Source organism: Ambystoma mexicanum, chromosome 3p (assembly GCF_040938575.1).
Source record: "Ambystoma mexicanum isolate Mex_15411 chromosome 3p, UKY_AmexF1_1, whole genome shotgun sequence".
Lineage (NCBI taxonomy): Eukaryota > Metazoa > Chordata > Amphibia > Caudata > Ambystomatidae > Ambystoma > Ambystoma mexicanum.
In genome coordinates, this window is record NC_090925.1 from 941,512,972 (window position 1) to 941,533,659 (window position 20,688).

Consider the following 20,688-nt stretch of genomic DNA (forward strand, 5'->3'; position numbering starts at 1 on the left):
CGCTCAGTCTTCACGCATGTTTTCTGAAAGGCTGAGATACAGGGATTGGGACCTCCCTGACGATGTAATGGAGATTTTGCACTGCTAACGTTGGAACAAATTCTGCAGCTGGTGTAGAGATAAGAATGTTGACACATTTACATGCAATACACCGATGGTGTTATCCTTTTTGTTACACCTAGCTAATCTGGGGCTCCAGATTGGTACCATTAAGGGATACCTGGCGGCGCTTTCTATATTTAAGCGCACTTAAGAAGTTTCTTACTATAAAATACCTCTAATAGTTTATAAAGGGATTGACAAATGTTTTCCCTCCAATCCCTTTTCATGTCCCGATTTGGGATCTCAACTTGGTGTTGAAGTTCATGATGTGTGCTCCTTTCGAGCCTTTGCACTCCTGTCCTTTGAGGCTACTAACCCTGAAGACCATCTTGTTAGTAGCTATTACATCTGCCCCAAGGGTGAGTGACCTTCATGCTTTATCCTCCAAGCCTCCTTACACTATTTTTTTATAAGGATAAGGTGGTGCTGAAGGTAAAACCCACCTTTTTACCCAAAATTGTCTCTGAATTTCATCTCACTCAGAAGATAACTTTACCATCATTTTACCCTCCTCCTCACCTTTGGAAGGAAGTGGCGAGTCTTCACTGGCTTGACCCTAAATGTGCACTAAGCTTCTTTATCACCTGAATGGCAAAGTTCAGACAGGATGACCAATTATTCGTCGGCTATGCGGGCCACAAATTGGGTATGGCTATCACCAAACAGACATTATCCAGATGGATTATATTGCCAATATCAGAATGTTACAATCTGGCAGGAATAGATCCTCCAGAAGGCCTACGGGCTCATTCGACCAGAGGCATGGCAACTTCCTCTACATTACAGAGGGGAGTACCAATAAGAAATGTATGCAACTGCCAAATGGTCGTCTGTACATACTTTCACCAAACATTATAGTTTAGACTCTTCCTCAGGTCCGGAAACTGTATTTGGTAAAGCCGTGTTGCATTCCGTGTACACACCCCCATGAAAACTATTAAATTGTCATGTAAAATTCTTACTCCCTCCTCCAGTAAAACTAGAAACTGTTTTGGTTGTGTATTAAAAGATGAGGCATACATGGGAGGATAAAATCCATTCGAAGAACAAGTTACTTACCCCTGGTAACGTTCTTTCGACTGGGTGTTCCTCTCACGTATTCCTTATTGCCCCTCCTAACCTACCCCACAGTAGAATTTCCCTTGCGATTACAGTCTGCGATCTCTCAGGAGGAGTAGGCGTCAGGTATGGGATAAATCCTTTATTCGTAAAAACGGAACTGAAGTCAATGTTCGCTGCGCACGCTATATCTACCTTCGGCAACGTCGATATCGAGACGGAGGCCTCCGAGGGACATCGAGTCCACAGGCATCGATGCACAGCGCCCCTTGCTGAAAAATGTTTTCTGAAGCAGCTAAGCTGGATATTTGAAAACACTTGTGTACGAGCACAATATAAATAAAATATAATTTCATTTCATACATGGGAGGAACATCCAGTTGAAAGTACGTTACCAGTGGTAAGTAACTTGTTCTTCTTTCTTATCTGCTCAATTCCTGCGCTTCAGCTCGAGAATCCTGCCGCACACCATTATGGTGGCCCTCTAACTCATATGCAACCCACAGACATAGTTCCAGGCATACAGGCTGGCCCTGCAGTGCCCCATCTCGTTGTTCCAGGCCACACAAATGCGCAGAGACTTGCAAGAGCACCCCACACACATTTCAGCCTGCAGTACCCCAGCCTGCAGATGGCAATGAGCCATGCAAGACAGGGGAAGCAAAACTCTCCCAACCTTGGTCATGCACACTGGGGTTCATAGTTTAGTGACAAAATAGCCATCCCAGGAAGAGTTACCCATAGCTGCATGCTGCGCTGAAGTAGCGCACATATTTTAACTAGGCTTGCTTCTGTTTCTTCCATACTGGTTGGCATGTCGGCGCCCCTCTGCCAATTATGGACCAGCTGCCACTGGTAGCCAGTGACCAACAGTAAGAAGAGATGTCATTTGCATATACCACTGCTGGCTGGTGATAGATGTCCCCTCTGATCACAATTGTGTAGTGATCATCTTGTATATTAGCCATAGTACAGTCATTAGTTGACAGACCACGCAACACCTCTGCACACCAGCACTCCCACTCACATACCCAAGCTCACCAGTGCTGGCACTCAAGCGCCCAAGCTCTTCAGTGCTGCCGCTCATGTGCCCAAGCTCACCAGTGTTGCTTCTCATGCGCACAAGGTCACCTGCGCTGCCAACAATGCGCCCAAGCTCATTTGCGCTGCCACTCTTGTGTCCAAGCTCACCAGTGCTGCCATTCTTGCGCCCAAGGTCACCAGTGCTGCCACCCTTGCGCCCAAGGTCACCAGTGCTGCCACCCTTGCGCCCAAGGCCACCTGTGCTGTCAACCGTGTGCCTCAGCTAACCAGTGCTGCCACACATGCGCCCAAGGTCACCTGCACTGCCACTTATGCGCCCATGGTCTCCAGCGCCTCCACCTATGCGCCCAAGCTCACCAGTGCTACCACTCATGCACCCAAGCTCACCAGTGCCTCCACTCATGCACCCAAGCTCACCAGTGCCTCCACTCATTCGCCCAAGGTCACCAGTGCTCCCACTCTTGCGCCCATGGTCACAAGCGCTTTCACCTATGCACCCAAGCTCACCAGTGCCTCCACCTATGCGCCCAAGCTCACCAGTGCCTCCACTTGTGTGCCCAAGCTCACCAGTGCCTCCATATATGCTCCCAAGCTCACCAGTGCCTCCACTCTTGCGCCCAAGCTCACCTGCGCGGCCACTCTTGCGCCCAAGCTCACCTGCGCTGCCACTCTTGCGCCCAAGCTCACCTGCACTGCCACTCTTGCGCCCAAGCTCACGTGCGCTGCCACTCATGCGCCCAAGGTCAACAGTGCCTCCACTCATGCGCCCTTGGTCATCAGTGCCTCCACTCTTGCGCTCAAGGTCATCAGTGCTGCCACTCATGCGCCCAAGCTCACCAGTGCCTCCACTCATGCGCCCCAAGATCACCAGTGCCTCCACCTATGCGCCCAAGTTCACCAGTGCCTCCACTCTTGCGCCCAAGCTCACCAGCTCTGCCACTCTTGCGCCCAAGCTCACCTGCTCTGCCACTCATGTGCCTCAAGGTCACCAGTGCTCCCATTCTTGCGCCCATGATCACCAGTGCCTCCACTCTTGCGCCCAAGCTCACCTGCTCTGCCACTCTTGCACCCAAGCTCACCAGCGCTGCCACTCATGTGCCCAAGGTCGCCAGTGCCTCCACTCATGTGCTCAAGGTCACCAGTGCTGCCACCCTTGCGCCCAAGGTCACCTGCACTGCCAGCTCCGAACTGAGCTGTGGACCTTAGCAGTTACACTGGCCTTATGAGTGGAAAAGGAAGGCAGGTAAGGTTATGAAGGAAGTTGATGGAAGTTGAGGACAGATGGGAAAGGGACTGTGAATACCGGACAAACCCAGATCAGGACAGAGGCACAGAAATGTCACCACACCCCTTCTGGGGAGATTACGCTAACGCAGTGCCTCACTACAAGACAGAAATGCCAACTAACCAATCCGCTAACAATTTCCTCCTCTGCATACACCCCTCAAACTCCAAACCAAACACAACCACAAACCTACAGCACAACAAACCGCACAAACTTCACTACATTGCAACAACAAAACAAAAACACACATAGACTCACACAACAGTACATGACGACTACCGGCCGCAAACACCCCAGGCCCAGCCAACAGACACACCGGGCTGAGGCTGTCAACAGCACATCACTGCTTTCTTGTACTTTTCCAGCTTCCTCCCGCTAATTTACCCTGCCTTTCCCCTTTTTTCACAGCCACCATAGCGCCAGGGGACCACTCCGGTGGTGATAGTGCGTGGCACAAATGTCCTTTAACATTAACAGTGTTGCCACTCGTGCCCTCAAGCTCACCAGTGTTGCCACTTATGCGCCCAAGGTCACCAGTGCTGCCACTCTTGCACACATCTCATCAGTGCCTCCACTTATGTGCCCAAGCTCACCAGTGCTGCCATTATGCGCCCAAGGTGATCAGTGCCTCCACCTATGCGCCCAAGGTCACCAGCGCACCCACTCATGCGCCCAAGCTCACCAGTGCTGCCATTATGCGCCCAAGGTGATCAGTGCCTCCACCTATGCGCCCAAGGTCAACAGTGCCTCCCCTTATGCACCCAAGCTCAGCAGTGTTGCCACTCATGCGCTCATGGCCACCTGCACTGCCACTCATGAGCCAAAGGCCAAGTTCAGACGGAAACTTGCAGGTGGTTCAAGTTTCCCCACTGTCGTAGATAACCTCTGGAACAATCTCCCGCTCCATTTAGGCTGAGACGTCCTACCAACTCTTCAGAAAAAACTAAAGATTCACTTTTTTAACTAATCAGCCTCTTGCACCGGCTTGAACTATACGTACCTATGTAAATCTACCTACCTGTGTAACTAGCGCCCAGATGCCTGAGGGCTTGCTGTGCTGCTATAAATGATAAATAAATTAAAATAAATATCTGTACTATTATTTTTATACCCAATATCAATGTATCTAAATTTAATGTTTAGATCCAGCTTCCCAAACATTGCAACCAATAATCCTGGAACTGAGAAGACGTAAAATTTCCATTTCTGTTGAAGTTCATCCAAAGAGACCACGGCTAGAGAAACGTTTGCGTGAGTAGTTTATGTATTATATGAAAAATAAATGTGTTTAATTTAGTTCACCACCTGCTTATGATATTTGGAAACAAATGTCTCTCGGCTTTCTGGTTTTCAATTAATTTCTTATTTAACCCTGAGGTTAATCCTGTGTACCATTTGGCTCTCTTAAATTGTAATTTATTTAAGCTTTGTGGGCCCAAAGATGTGTGTGTGTGTCTCTCTCTCCCCTCTCCTCTGTCCTCCACTCCCCTCTCCACTCTTCCCTGTCCCCCTCTTCTCCCTGTCCCCCTCTTCTCCCTTTCTCCATCTCTTCTCCTTCTCTCTTTTTCTCTCTCTTTTTCTCTCTCTTTTTCTCTCTTTTTCTCCCTCTTTTTCTCTCTCTCTTTCTCTCTCTCTCTCTTACTTTTCTTCTGCTACCACCCTCCTCTGGCTCACCAGTCTCATCCACGTACTACCAGCTTCTCCTTCCTCCTGTTCGTCTCTTGGCCCACCTCTGATGCCTGACCTCACCTAGATATCTCCACTTAAATCCCGCTCGATTGGCACAGGTTGGACTGCTTGCCCTGGCCAAGCTCTCTCCACTCTCTGAGGTGTGTATGTATGAGCAAACTATTTTCAAGTGCGCTAAGCCCACTTTCTCCGCTCAGTCTCGCCATGCACACCGGAGTGTAGTGTGCATCTCAGGATGTCTCCATGGGTCTTTGGGGTCCTGCTTTGGTGGTGTTCCTGGTTGAGCTTCGGGGAGGATGGAGCCAACTCTTCAACATTCCCAGGAATTTCCAGCGTGGCTTCAGACTCACTGGCTATCCTTGGTGACTCTGAGGTCTCCCAGGCTGCGACGGGGGCTGGTATTCACTTCCTTAGCCTCCTCCTATATCGAGACAGAGACATTCTCTGAACGCTGCATAAGCTTGCAGCCAACCGTGACCACTATTAGTGGCTCACTCGAATTCTGAGCCGTAGGCTTTCTCTGGAGATCTTAGAAAAAGGCTGGCTGATGTCAACAGCAGCTCCAGAAACGTAGGGATGGCAATTCTGCACACACATTCTGCCATCCAGGTAATCCGGCTCTGGGGTGACCTCCCTTTTCTTGAGGTCTTGACCTCGAATTGTACCTTCTTGGGACACCTCCACAGAATCTGCCTTTTTCTGACAAGACCAGGCGACTGGCCTTGTCACAATTGTTAATCTGCATCAGAGAATATTTGCAGCAAACATAGTTTTGGAAAGAGGAGTGCAATATCCAAGGTTGATGCTTTAAAAAAACCTCCATTTACCCATCCACAGATATCCTTACTCTCCTAAAACGTTTTCACAGCCTCTGAATGCTAGCAACGGCTATTCAGTGAACATTGCATGCAGTGCTCACTTAATCCGGACAGCTAGGTGCCTCCAGATGCTAGGTAATTCGATGTTGACTGTTCATTCTCCTTCTTGGGATAACGTCTGTGGTGTAGCGGGACAACGCAGAGGCAAGACCAGTGACAAAGCTGATTGGCGTGCCTGCAACTCAGAGCCGTCTTTATACTTAATGATGCCGAATAGCCTATGGCCTGCTAATTCGTGGGCATAGACTATGCAGTGTCAACTTGGTCTGTGCTGGGTACTTTGAGGCTGTGTGGTGCGTTCTTGGATTTCTCATGGTATCCAAAGTTCTTCCCTTTCCTATGATGTGAGTTGCTGCCTGTTGCTGCTACACTATTTGCTTCTGGAGTGTGCCCGATGCACTGCTGCTTTGCTCCTGTTCCAGAGGTGATTTTGCTTGCTTGTCTGCTCTTGAATCTACAGCTGGAGCTACTGTGTTAGACAATAGTTATGATATTATGTGGCATTTATAACACGCCTGTACAAAATGTTTCTAGGCACGACAAGACAAGATGGGGGAAACAAGGGAGGACAAAATAAAGATCTTACTAGGCCTTGTCATTCCGATTGCGCAAATGCGGGGAAGAGGGCAGGTGAGAAGTGTCAGGGGGAGGGGAAGGTGGAGTGCAGTTAACTCACAAGTGCAGCCAGCAAGTTGGCTCATAAGTGCAGAGAGAAGGGACTGTAGGATTGCAGATACAGACCCTTATGTGCTGAGGAGCCCGGAGGCAGTGCAAGGGCAACTGGACATGCAGGAGCCCTGAGTTCAGAGGGTGGCCAGTGCGCAGAGCTGTCAGGTGCATCAGCAGGGGAGAGAGAAAGCGGAAGGAATTACTTCCGGAACCGGAGGTGGTTCAGCTCAAGTTTGAGATAGGCAGGGAGGCTGTTCCAGAGGGAGGCCCCAGCTGAGGAGATAGATCTGCCCCCAACTCTCTGCTTGGAGAAGCATCTGACCCTCAGAGATTTGGAGGTGGATGAGTGGAGAACTCGTGAAGGAAGATGTTTTGGAAGAGAAAGTTGGAGGTAAAGCAGCTCTAGGCCCCAGAAATCCTTGTGGACAATGCAGAGGGTCTTGAAGTTGATCATTGCAGCCACAGGGAACCAGTGAAGAGATTTCAGAGCTGGAGAGATATGAACCCTGGGCTTGAGGCGAAGGATAAGTCTTGCAGTCCTGTTCTGGATATGTTGTAAAGTTATTGGGAGATTGTTTCTGACCTTTCTCTTCTTAGAGTATGCCAAACTGTCTGAACAGAACATAAATAGCCAAGTACCTTGGTGGCCAGGATGGCAGTCCAGGCAGGCTGGGTTGCGGAGAGACTGGCTCAGAGGTTCTCAAAGATGGCGACCAGCTGCCGTGCGGCTGTGGATGATAGTACACATCTGCGCAGTGGCTATCGGGAGGTGGTGTTGGAAGGACTTAGCCACACAGCACCACTGCGGCCTGGTGGGGAGGGGGCCTCTGTCTGCCAGTCCTAGAGGCCAAGCTTCCTTTCTCTAGGGGCAGAACTGAGTGTAGGGTGCCCCCACCCGTCTTGGTTCGCTACGGCAGAGGTAGGCAGCCCAGGAACCCAAATGAAGCTGTGGAATGCTCACAAGACGCTGTGGCTTGATGAATGCAGCGGCTGAGCGATGTGGTGTTTTATTGCGGACGAAGGCTGCAGTGAAGTTTTGAATGATTAGCCAATGATTAGCCAATGAAGACAGCTGGCCCTTGTTTGACGGTTGAACTACAGAAGGGCCATTAGAGCACTCTGTTGAACTTCAGTAGCGCACTGTCACACTGCAGATTTATTCACACCAACAGCCTATTGACAACCGCTGCGCACATATATCACTCCCTTGTGCATGATTACGAAACCTATATGAACAAGCAAGTTACTCTAGTTACAAGTCCTACTCATATGCTGATGCCCTAGTGAAGGATGCATTGATCGCAGAACAGGAATGAACTCTAAAATAGACATACTTGTCTTCCCGAGAGGGAGAGTTCTACAGTAGAACTTTCAACCAGCAGCCTGAAAGCTCACTTTTACAAAGGACATATTGAAGCAAACCCTCACCTGTTTTAAATTGGAGCTGACATCTCTCTGGTCCACACTTGCAGTGGAGCCAAACCGAGATATCCTTTCTGGGTGGGAGAGTGGACCTATTTGGAACTGCAGCCACTATGCTGGAAGTCAACCTTGCAGCACTAACGGAGGTTGTCGTGCATCTGTTCTGCTCAAAATGGGGGACTTGGAAAATAGGAAGCAAAGAGAACATGTTTGGGTGAGATTCCTGAAGGAAGGACCAGAACTGAGTAAGATCAAAGGCATGCAAGCCCTTTTTGGACTATTATTGAATGAGGGGCAGTCCAAGGACTTGGTAATTGAAGGGCATATAGTACTGACCCACCAATTCAGGACAAGAATTACTCCATGCCTGACATTGTAGTACATTTCCATGATTTCTTGGCAAAGTAGAGGGGGCTTCTCTGCTGCGTGTAGACCCCAGGCTTCAAATCCATGGACAGCACAGTCAAAATCTTCCAGGATCTTGCTGTGGTTGACTCTTGTGAGGAGAAGGATGAGGAAACAAGTCATCCAGGAATCGGCCAGTAGAGACATTCGGTAGTAATGGGCATATTCTTTTGGACTTCAATTCAAGTTGGGTTGTGTGCTCTAGGCAGTTATGAAATCTATAAGAGTGAGTCAAGATTTGTAATATTACATTACTGGCAGAGGGTGAAGCTCCCATGTTCATGACAAAGACAAAAGGAGAAGAGCGATGCTACTCTGGCCGAGGTTAAAAAAGAGAAATGAAGGGGACTACATGGATCATGTAAATGCAGATTGAGCTTGAGCCAACATGGGGCAGGGGTAGAGAAATGGATTCATGACTGGTTTGTATGATGTTCATGCACTGGGGAGGCAGCGTAAAGAGAGCCTAGTTTACCAGCGAAAGGAACATCAGAGGAAGTACATGATGTCCATCCCACTCGTGGGTCTTTGGTCTCAAGACGAAAAGCTACTGCACATCAATCTGCTGAAAAAGAGGGCTTTATTTTTTGAGCCCTCAAGTCTCCTCCCTTTGCTGACTGGGAAGGTGGTACAGATATTTACAGACACCACGTCATTGTTCTACATCCGCAAGTAGGGAGAGACGAGATCCCCACAGCTGTTCAAGGAGGCTCAGACGCAGTGGTATTGGGCATTGCAGCGCTGTTTGTTTCTGCTTCCTCTCCACCTGCCGGGTGTCCACAACACCCTACTGGAGTCTCTCAGCAGGGAGTTGTGCTCTTGCCACAAGTGGGATCTGCACAGCGGTCAACTTCACCAGTTGTTCCAGACTTGGGGCACGCTGGAGATGGACCTTTTTGCAACCTACGACATTGCCAGCAGGTTTCCTCATCTGGCAAGTCTTGGGGGTGCATTTGCGTTTCCGTGGGAGGGGAAGTTACTGTACGCATTCCCCCCAGTCCATCAGTGGCACGAGTTCTGAACACTTTCAGACTATATCGGTGCAGACTGATATTAGTGGCCCCTGCGTGACCAAGACAGTTCTGGTACTCGGACCACCTCGCCGTCTCGTCAGCAGCTCCACTCAGGTTAAAACCACACCAGGCTCTACTATCCAGGAACCAGGGAGCAGTGCTTCACCAGTACCCGGCCTCACTCAATCTGACTGCCTGGCTCCTGTGTTCTTAGAGTTTGGGTCCCTCTCTCCTCTTTGCAAAGTGGAAGTGTTTCAAGGTGTGGTACAGAAGCCAAAATCTGCGGCCTCACACCATCCGACTGCAGGACATTTTACAATATTTACAGTCCCAGGCGCAATCATGTTTGGCATACTCCTCCATCAAAGTGCATTTTTTAGCCGGATTTCCAGATGCAACCGGTCACCTGGCATCCCTTCCCTCTGGTCACACCGGCTGGTGAAAGAAGTTTTTCGTGGGTTGTTCAGGTCTTTTCCGCTTGTCAAACGTCCAGCTCCAGCATGGCAATTGAAGGTTGTCCTGTCAAGGCTGATGAAACAACCCCTTGAGCCTTTGGACAAGGCATCCCTCAAACATCTCTCTTGGAAGACCACCTTTTTGCTAGCGATAACGTTGGCCAGGAGGGTGGGTGAGATCTAAGCTTTTTCTTGCAAAGTGCCCTATTGACATTTCACAAGTCTAAAGTTATACTACGCACTAATACCAAGTTTATGCCGAAGTGCCGTCCACCTTAATGAACTGGTGGTCTTACCAGTGTTCTTTGGCAGGCCTGCATCACCAGCCAAACGGTCATTACATTCCTTGGATGTAGTACGTGCCCTTAAGTACAATGTTGCTCGTGCAAAGTCTTTCCGTCAAACAGACAAACTGTGTGTGACATTTGGGCCATCTGGACAAGGGAATGCTCTGTCTAAACCATCCGTGCCTCGGTGAATTGCGGCTTGCATTTCCTTTTGCCATCACCTAGCTGGCAGGCTGCTTCCGGCCAGACCCCAAACTCAAATCCATCAGGATAGTGGTGGCTATTACTGATTTCCTCTCTGGGATTCTGCTGCTGGACATTGGCCAGGCAGCCACCTGGAGGTTGGTGCACACGTTCACCAGATTCTACTATGTCAAAAGGGATTCTACAGCAGAGTCCAGTGTAGGCTGGTCGGTTCTTCGGAACCAGTTTTCTTGAGGTTAGTCTCTAGTGTTAAGTTCTCTGCATGTAGCTTGCTTCTGCCTGTATGTAATGTTTTAATGCTACTTTGTAATCAGTTCACAGCATGTGAATCTATAAATGATCCAATGCAGGAGAAGGAATACGTTACTTACCTGCAACTCTTGTTCTCCAACATTGGTATCTTTTAAATATTCACATACAACCCTCCCGCCTACCTCTCTGGCTCTTCTTCTTTGCCTTATACTGCCACTCCCATGTGCTTGCCAAAATCTGAAGATGGCCGATAGAAGAGCGCTAAGGGAGATATTCCCCTTGGCAGTGGGCAGTATATGACTACTAGAGCACAAAAGTGACTAAGGTTTTCAGTTTAAGTTTGTACTGCTCGGTTACCGAGGATTCCCAGCCTAACAACAGGGAATACTCACTGCTTGTGAATCTATGAAAGATACCAGAGCCGGAGAACAGGAGTTACAGGTAAGTAACTTATTCCATATGTAATATAGGAGATATCTTAAGATTTAACCTATAATTGTGGCGGATATTAATTCCTATGAAGAGGTAGGAGGCCTGCATATGAATTTGGGAAATCAGAGCTATTGCCTGTCACAACAAGCACTGTCAGAACGGGGAAGAATTCTGCTCAAACTGGAGGGATCAAATACCTGGGCATTGAGATATCCACATGTATCAGACACGTTATTGTTGGAGATCTATATCAAACTCTTGGAAGTGCTTGAAAAAAGTTGAACGCTGGATAAAACTACCCATATCGATGATGGCGGGAAGCTCAATAATTAAGACAGTGATCGTCCATTTACCATTGAACTGTATATCCAAATATCCCTATTCTCCAGGATTGGATCTTTTATGGATTTGCATGCTCTTGAATATTCCCTATCGTCAGGTTGGGAGTCCTCATTAACATTAAAGCAGTTTACCTTTACATTTTTAAACTGCTCGTCACTTTAGTGCGCTATTAGTCATTTTAGGTCATACTGCCCACAGCCAATTAGCGAGGCCCCCTGAACTCCACCCCTGATGGCCATCTTCTGATTTTTTACCACACGTTAAGTATTGGGAGTCCTTAAATTCTCTCTTCTAGAAATTTGATGATTTATATCTATTTTTGCTCGCTTTTTCCATCAAATCTTCTGGTTTGGCGCTGCAGCGCTTTTCGCCTACGGCGATGAGGTTTCAGCCCATTCCATTGCCTCCGGAGTTGCAATCTTCTGTCTGAGGCCTTCAGGAGTCCGTGGATGATGAGACACAAGGAAAACAAGCCTATTCAAGCCCTGCTCGACACGTAACCTTGAGAATGTTTACATCGAAGATCTTCATAAAGTGTCTTTCTCCAGCATGGGGTCAGGCATGGATTCACATGCTCATGAATATTCCCCGTCGTCAGGCTGGGAATCCTCGGTAAAGAAAAAATCAGTATCAGTTTCGTTTCTGATCTGTCTTTCGTAGTAGTAACCAATCGCTGATCTCTGCGTCATACTGACCACAGCCAATGACTGCCCTCTACCTAAGCCCCGCCTCTGGCAGCCATCTTCAGATTTTTACCGCACGTTCAAGTGTTGGGATCCTCGTGCTATTGCTCTCGAGCGTTAGTGCTTTTTTCACGTTTTTTCTCAGAAAAATGTCTCTTTTTTTCGGTCAAAAGAGCCTCAAGCTTCACCGTTTCTTCATCCGATTAATGGGGACCCGTGTCGGATTAGTCTACGCCCCTCAAGGGTGAAGATTTCGTCGAGCCACGCTTTTGGAGGACTCCAGAAGTTTCTCAGGCCCATCTCGGACATGGCCCAGGAGAAGGGAAGCTCGACGCCCGGAAAGCTGTTCAGGGTCTGCCCTGGATGCCAGCTTCAGAATGTCTTTAAGGAGGACGAACACTCCCTTTGCCTTTACTGCCTACATGAGGACAAGACGCACGTGGAGAAGGACTGTGCGTTTTGCGGCAATATGTCGGAGCGGACCATGAAGGACCGCCATCAACGTCTCGCCAACTGGCTGGAAGGAAAGAGCCCGTCAGGCAAGAAGAAGTCACAGCGGTCTTCTAAGACCTTTGAGGGCGCCCCGGCGACGGGGGTCCAACAGAAGGCCAAGCACTGAGAGTCTGCTGGCACCGGGAGCGCCGAATGGTCAGGCTCTACGGTCGCCAGGCAGGGCGCATCCTCCCCGGCGCCATCAACCACGAGCCAACGCTCTGGCTCGGGTAAGAGGAAGGCCGAGCACCCGGCGAAGCTCCTGGAGAGACCCCAGTCGAGCTCGAAGGCCCCATCGGAGGGGGAGCGAGGCGGTGACCCTCCCCCCAAGGAGAAGGCGGTGAGCGCACCTAAGGTGGTGAAAGCCTTAATCCACCCGGCCAAGGCCTCTATCGAGACAGTCGCGGCGGCCCTGGCTCAGCCTGTGGAGGCTACACCAGTGGTGGCGACCTCGGGGCCCAGAGTCTCCCTGCCACCGCGGAGGGAGTCCTCTTTCATGCCCATCGACAGGACCCCCGTGAAACCTCCGACGGAGAAGAAAAAGGGGGGGCAGGAGGTCGTCGTGGATTCGGCCTCAACCTCTGAGGAGGAGCTGATCGAAGTCTTAAGCCACGGCGTTGGCGTGGAAGAAGACCAGCCCGTCGGGAGGGACCCCCGACGTAGGAGACGACAAGAACGTCGAGGGTCCTGACCGCCCGTCGGACTCCCCTCAACCAGTGCCGCAAGACAACTCGGCGGCCATTTTGTTGGCTATACAGTCCTTATGCTCAGAGATAAGGACGAGACTGCCGTTACCATCAACGGACGAACCGCTCCCGACGGGGGACCCGGAGCCAGGCCCTTCTGGGAGCCCTCCCCCTAAGAGAAGAAGGATTCATCCTCCACCTCCTTTTCAGCCATTGCGCCCTGTTCAGCCCTCCTCCCTGTCCACAACACGTGGGGATGATACGGGGACTGACACGGCCGCGATGGGTACAGACGACAAGGTTTACGACGAGGATCTCCCGTCGTCACCTCCCACCCGGGCTTCCCCGCCCGACGAGATTGAATCGTTTCACTCCATGATCGCCAGGGCATCCGAGCTTTTCCAGCTCTGCCCGGAAGAGAAGAAGGAAGGTTTCCTTTATCAACGGCGCAAGGCCAAGAGGAAGACGGTCCTCGCTGTACCTCTACTGGACGATATTTGGGAAGAGGGCCTCGCCCTCCTCAAGAACCCATCCACGACGCCGGCTAGAAGGGATCGGTACGAGAAGAAGTACCGGGTCCCGGACGCGGCCCGCTTGTGCCTTCGGGCACAGCCGACCCCGGACTCGGTCGTCTCCGCGGCGGCCAGGAAGAAAGCGGGGGGGGGGGGGCGCGGCCTCCACGTCGACCTCCCCGCCGGACGGCGAGGGAAAGAAATTAGACACGATGGGACGCAGAGTCATCTCGTTGGCAGCGACGACGATTAAGGCAGCCAACGCCTTGGCTATCGTAGCCCGCTACGACAGGGAGTTGTGGTACAAACTGGCCCCCCTGCTGGACTTCCTACCAGACGACAAGAGGGCGGAGGCCTACAGATCTTGCAGGAAGGAGAGGTGGCGTCGGACCACGCCATTACGATTGCGACGGACATCGCTGACACTGGATTTCGTCAGTTGGGCAACGGCGTGTGACTTAGGCGGCGTGGATGGCTCAAGGCTACTGACTTCCGTCAGGACATGCAGACCAAAGTCTTGGACATGCTGTTCGACGGAAACAACCTGTTTGGGAAAACAGTGGACGATTCCCTTCAGGCCATCAAGGCGGACACAGAGACGGCCCGGGCTCTTGGGGTTCTCCAGCAACGGCGGCTGCCCTTTCGGAGCGGCAGAGGCAAACAGGGTGCCTCCAAAGGTTCCAGCGGCGGATTTTCCACCTACCGTCAAGCGGCCCGTTCGTCGTCACAGGAAGCTTACAGGGGACGAGGCAAGTCAGGCGGACCCCGCCGTCGTCGCCAAGGAGGACAAAGCGGCAAAGCCTCGTCGAAGCAGGACTGAACCGGCCGTGGGGTCGGGCCCCCACCGCAGAACCCCGGTGGGAGGCCGAGCTGGCGACCTTCGTCAGCGTGTGGGAGTCCATCTCCACCGACCGTTGGGTGCTGGACGCCCTGGCCCAGGGTCACGCGCTCGAGTTTCTAAAGAGGTGCCCGCGCGTTCCCCCTGTGGCCAGGAAAGAACATCACCTCCCTCAACTTCTCTTGGAGGTAAAGGCGATGCTCAAGAAGGGCGCCATCGAGCTCGTCCCAAAGAGGCTTCGGGGCTCCGGAGTTTACTCAAGATACTTCCTCGTGAAGAAGACGGGAGGATGGCGTCCCATCCTGGACCTACGACGACTGAACAAATTCATCAAGGCACAGAAGTTCCGGATGGTCACCCTCCAACACGTCCTGGGTCAACTGGAGGAGGGCGATTTCCTGTCGTCGTTGGATTTGGAGGATGCCTACTTCCATATTCCCATCCTAAAGGGACACCGAAAGTTTCTCAGGTTCGTGGTCCAAGGGCGTCATACCAGTTCAAAGCCCTTCCCTTTGGATTGAGGTCGGCACCCAGGGTGTTCACCAAGTGCCTCACACCGGTGGCGGCGCAGCTGCGCCAAGAGGGGATCCACGTCTACCCCTACCTGGACGACTGGCTCATCCGAGCAAAGACGAAGGAGCTCGCCGTGGAGCACACTGCAAGGACCGTCCAACTACTCACGGACCTGGGATTCTCCATAAACTACGCCAAGTCCCACCTGGTGCCCGCGCAAGACGCACTGTTTCTGGGAGCGAAGCTCGACACAGTGTCGCTTCTGGCCTCTCCATTGGAGGAAAGGACGAGGGCCATCTTGGGCAAGGTGCAGCGGATGCTGGCTGCGGACGCGGCCCGGATGAGGTCCATCAAGTCCCTCCTCGGAATGATGTCTTCTTGAATTTATCTCATCCGCCTGTGCAGGCTCCGGATGCGCCCGTTGCAGGAGTTCCTGGATGCGCGTTGGATCCAGACGACGGGCAGCTTCGAGGAGAGGATCACACTCGACGAGAGTTTCCGACGAGCGATCCGGTGGTGGGGCACCCGCGCGCATCTGACGGCAGGCATGGACTTCCAGACCCCCGGCCACCAGGAGACAGTGACCACGGATGCCTCCCTGGAAGGGTGGGGAGCGCACACCGAAAATCTGCACGCGAGAGGCCTTTGGCTTCCGACGGAGAAGTCCCTCCATATCAACGTCCTGGAGCTCCGTGCAGTGTTTTGGGCCCTCAGGTCCTTTCTTCCGTCCCTCAAGGGCAAGTTGATGAGGATCTTCACCGACAACACCACCACCATGTTCTACATCAGGAAGCAGGGCGGTACCAGATCCCCAGCCCTGTCCAAGGAGACGCAGGATCTGTGGCATTGGGCCGTCGCCCAAGGGATGTTTCTGGTGCCGTTTCATCTGGCAGGGATAAAAAACACCATCGCTGACTCGCTCAGCAGAGAGCTCCGCTCGTGCCACGAGTGGGAACTACGACAGGATCTAGTGGACCGCCTCTTCCGACGGTGGGGCACTCCCCAGATCGATCTGTTCGCGACGGCGACAAACTCCAAGTGCCGGAGGTTCGCCAGCAGGTTTCCCCAGCCGAGGAGCATGGGCGATGCTTTCTCGTTCCCCTGGGAGGGCCTGTTTCTATACGCGTTCCCTCCATTGCCATTGCTGATCCGGCTCATCAACCAGCTCAAGTGGTCACGGTGCAGGATGATCCTCGTCGCACCTGCGTGGCCGAGGCAGATATGGTTCCCGGACCTTCTGGACTTGTCAGCGTCCCCGTCAATCAAGCTGCCAGTGGACGCGGATCTTCTCTCCAGGGAAGGAGGCGCCATCCTCCATCACGACCCAAAGTCGCTGAACTTGCAGGCCTGGCTCCGGCAGCGTTAGAGTTTGGAGGATACGACATACCGGCCGACTGCAGAGAGGTTCTTGCAAAGGCCAGGGCGTCCTCAACTCTTAAATGCTATGGACACAAATGGAAGAGGTTCTCTGTCTGGTGCCACGCACAGAAGATTAACCCTCTACGGATTACGGCCCCCCAGGTACTGCCGTACCTTCTGACGCTGGCCAAGGCTGGACTGGCGCACGCGTCCATCAAGATTCATCTTGCTGCGATCTCCCGATACACCAGAACCACGGGGCGGACGTCTTTGTGGTCTCATCGTCTGGTGAAAGAATTCATGAAGGGACTGTTCAGATCGTTCCCGCCGGTGAAGGCTCCGGCCCCGGCGTGGGAGCTCAACGTGGTGCTGACCAAGCTCATGCGACCTCCGTTCGAGCCTCTGCACTCGGCTCCGTTGAATTTCTTGTTGTGGAAAACAGCGTTTCTTGTGGCCATCACATCCGCACGAAGAGTGGGAGAGATCCAGGCCCTTTCCTGCAAGCCCCCGTACTTGACTTTTCACGACACGAGAGTAGTACTCAGGATGCACCCCTCCTTCATGCCCAAGGTGCCGTCGGACTTCCACCTCAACGAACCCTTGGTGTTGCCTGTTTTCTTCCCGTCGCCTTCGTCGCCGGCCGAAAGGACTTTGCACTCGCTGGATGTGCCTAGAGCGCTGAAGTTCTACGTGGACCGCACAAAGTGTTTTCGGAAGACGTCACAACTTCTTGTGAACTTTGGACCTGTTAATCAGGGGAAGGCTCTCTCAAAGGCCTCCATTTCCAGATGGCTCTCCGGCTGTATCATGTACTGTCATCGGTTGGCAAACCGACCGCTGCCTGGCCGTCCGAGAGCCCATTCCACCAGAGCGGTCGCAGTTACCACGGCGTTCCTATCTGGTGTGCCCTTGCTGGACATCTGCAGGGCTGCTACGTGGAGGTCGATGCACACCTTCACGAAATTCTACTGCGTCGATCGGGATTCCAGGGAGGAGTCCAGGGTCGGCCAAGCAGTGCTGCGCAACCTGTTCGCCTAAGGTGAGCCTGGTGAGGAGGTAAGAATTGCTTAATGTTGAGTTTGATGTAATGCTTAATGTTGAGCCTTTGCCACCTCCCGTGGTTGTGCATGTGTGTACTGCTATGTATTCTTTATTCATGAGCATGTAAATCCATGCCAGACCCCATGCTGGAGAAGGAACAAGTTACTTACCTGTAACTGTTGTTCTCCAGCATGGGTCTGGCATGGATTCACATGCGAACCCTCCCGCCTACCCCTCTGCGGCTCTTCACTTGGTCATCCTGCCACTTCACGTGCTACCAAATCTGAGGATGGCTGCCAGGGGCGGGGCTTAGGTAGAGGGCAGTCATTGGCTGTGGTCAGTATGACGCAGAGATCATTGATTGGTTACTACTACGAAAGACAGATCAGAAACAAAATTGATACTGATTTTTTCTTTACCGAGTATTCCCAGCCTGACGACGGGGAATATTCATGAGCATGTGAATCCATGCCAGACCCATGCTGGAGAACAACAGTTACAGGTAAGTAACTTGTTCCTTACTGTATGTACTGGGACCACGACTTGACCAACTGTACCATCTGCCAGTGGTTCTCATCCAAGACATGCAAAAACCTCAACTGCAGGTTAGTAGCATGGTTGAATGATGGTGCTAGGGCCTCTGAATCGGCCTCTATCCATAGTTATGTCTCTGTCAGTCACAGAGGACCACTAGCAGGCACCCCCTCTTCGAAGAAGTCGAGGTCCGACGAATACTCTTTCTGGGAAGAGAGCTATAAAGGGACATGGATCAAACGCTCGGGCTGCTCCCTTGTCGACGATGTCATTGACTTCTCAAACTATGCCTGCGGTCACCCCGAGAACACCTTCACCGGCAGCTTTGTCCTCAAAGCATTCTTCAGAAAAGCAACGCTCGCCCACAACGGTAGATCCTCCATCTAGGCTATTGTCATCTACAACCCACAGTCGGTTAAAGTCCCCATCGACAATCATCCTGTCGATCATCTCGTCGATGACCAATCTAACTACCTCTGCGATCAAATGCATTCCGTCCCATGGACGACCAAATCATTGTCAGCGACCAAATCATCGTCTACGTCTAAATCTTCGTTGCCACCTGTCGACGAGCACATCTGCATCATTGACGCTTGTTCAAAGGCCCTCAGTCGCCACTTTGTCAAAGGTAGTTGATGTGGACAGGGATGTTGTGTCTTCATTGTCTTACCTTCCCAGGCCAACTTGTGCTCAGCCACTGTTTTTACTGACTACCTATGCACCACCTGCAGTCCCCTGTCCATCCATGGCCCCTCCTGAGCAGCTACTACAGCAGTGTGCTCATTCAGACGTGGATGTGCCTGAGGTTGTCTCCTCTGGGAAAGATCAGGAAGAAGCTGTGCCTCCTGTTGCTGACAAGCTGCCACCGGCTCCACTGAAGCAAGGCCATCCTCTCCCTCAAGGTCCTACTCAACCTTCTCCAGTGGCAACTGTCCGATGGGTATACCTTTCGAGCCTCCCCAGGCTCTTGCACCTTCCGGCTCAAGAGCTGTCAATGGATATCCTATCCACATTACAATTATTTCAGTGCTCCAGCAACGGCTTCCTGCTCAACCGTTGCCTTCCTAGCACAACCCTGCGGGTTCCCTGCAAGGGAAGACCAGGTTCCTCCTCCACCCTCGGCACCTCTTCCAGAGGCTCCACTTTGGCCACCAGTCACCCTGACAGATCTAGACACCGACCTCTGTCCAACAGATGGTTCTCCAGGCATGCATTCTATAGATGAGTTCGAAGATCTAGTGCCAGGTGACAGTGAGTCAGCAGGCCCACCGCCAAGAGATAAGCCTCCTGACGACATTGGCTTCTTTCATGCCTCATGCCACGAGCTGTAGAGCTTTTTAATCTTTTAACTGATGAGAAGAAGGAAGGTTTCCTTTACCAACAGTGGGAATCTGCCAGAATATCAATGGTAGCCCTGCAGTGCTTGAGGATATTTGGAAGAACAGCCTCCTAGTGATCAGTTTTTGGAGCCCCACAAAAAGGGTTGCTTCGAGAAAAAATAGTCTCACTCTGTGCTCAAATGCCTGTGTGCACAACCTTGCCCAGACTCTTTTGTCCCTGTAGCTGCCCGTAAGCGTTCTGCCAATATTTCATCTCCTTGTATGGTTCCTTCAGATAAAGAGGGCAAACAACTAGACTTGTTTGGCTAGAGGGTCATTTCTACAGCTGCGACAACCATCAAGGCGGCTAACTTGCTTGCAATTCTCTCCTGCTACGACTGTGAACTCTGGTTCAAGCTAGGGCCAATACTGGATTTTCTCCCAGATGACAAGCGGGATGAGGCGCTTACACTTCTACATGATGGGAAGCAGGAGCGGATCATGCCATCTCTATTGCCTAGGACACCGCCAATATGGGATTAAGCCAGATGGGTAATGGGGCAGTGTTACACCGCCAAGGGTGGTTGAAGACCACCAACTTCCAGCCGGAGGTTCAGTTGGTGGTTCATATGCCTTTTGACTGCATCGACCTCTTTTGGAAAGAAAGTTAATGAGACCCTGCAGGCCATCAAGGCAGACCCTGAAACAGCGCCAGTCCTTTCGCTCAGGTATGATATGATATGATATTGTATTTATAACGCGTCTATACACAAGTGTTTCAAGGCGCAACGGGGCAAGGGAGGGGAAACAGAGGGAAGACAGACATTGATCATACTAGGCCAGGTGACATTGACATTGCGCAAGTGCAGGGGAGGGGAAAAGTGCGGGGTGGAGGGGGCAGTGTAGTGGACAACAGTGAAATAAATAAAGACAATAAATAAAAGTGTGGCCAGCTGTTGGTAAGTGCAGACATCCGGGGTCAAGTACTAGTAGGGGCTGTAGGGGTACAGAAACAGTCACTGAGTGCAAGGGTTGCCAGGGGGGCAGTGCGGGTGTGCAAATGGCGGGTAGGGGACCTGGGCCCGAGATCAGTGGGTAACCAGTGCAGTTTCAGATTCAGCCAGGAGATCAGCAGGGGTGAGGAGGCGAGAAAGCAGAAGTAAAGAGGAAGGT

At 51.7% G+C, this 20,688-nt stretch overlaps 1 protein-coding gene across 3 annotated transcripts in view; it reads left to right on the plus strand.

Moving 5' to 3' along the window:
• Positions 1–20,688, plus strand: part of PHF20 (PHD finger protein 20) — a 2,392,123-nt gene that overhangs the window by 660,179 nt on the left and 1,711,256 nt on the right. For all 3 annotated transcript variants that reach the window (XM_069652246.1, XM_069652248.1, XM_069652247.1), the window contains exon 7: positions 4,634–4,741. In XM_069652246.1, coding sequence (XP_069508347.1) covers positions 4,634–4,741 — 108 coding nt within the window. The remainder of the gene's footprint in view (positions 1–4,633; positions 4,742–20,688) is intronic.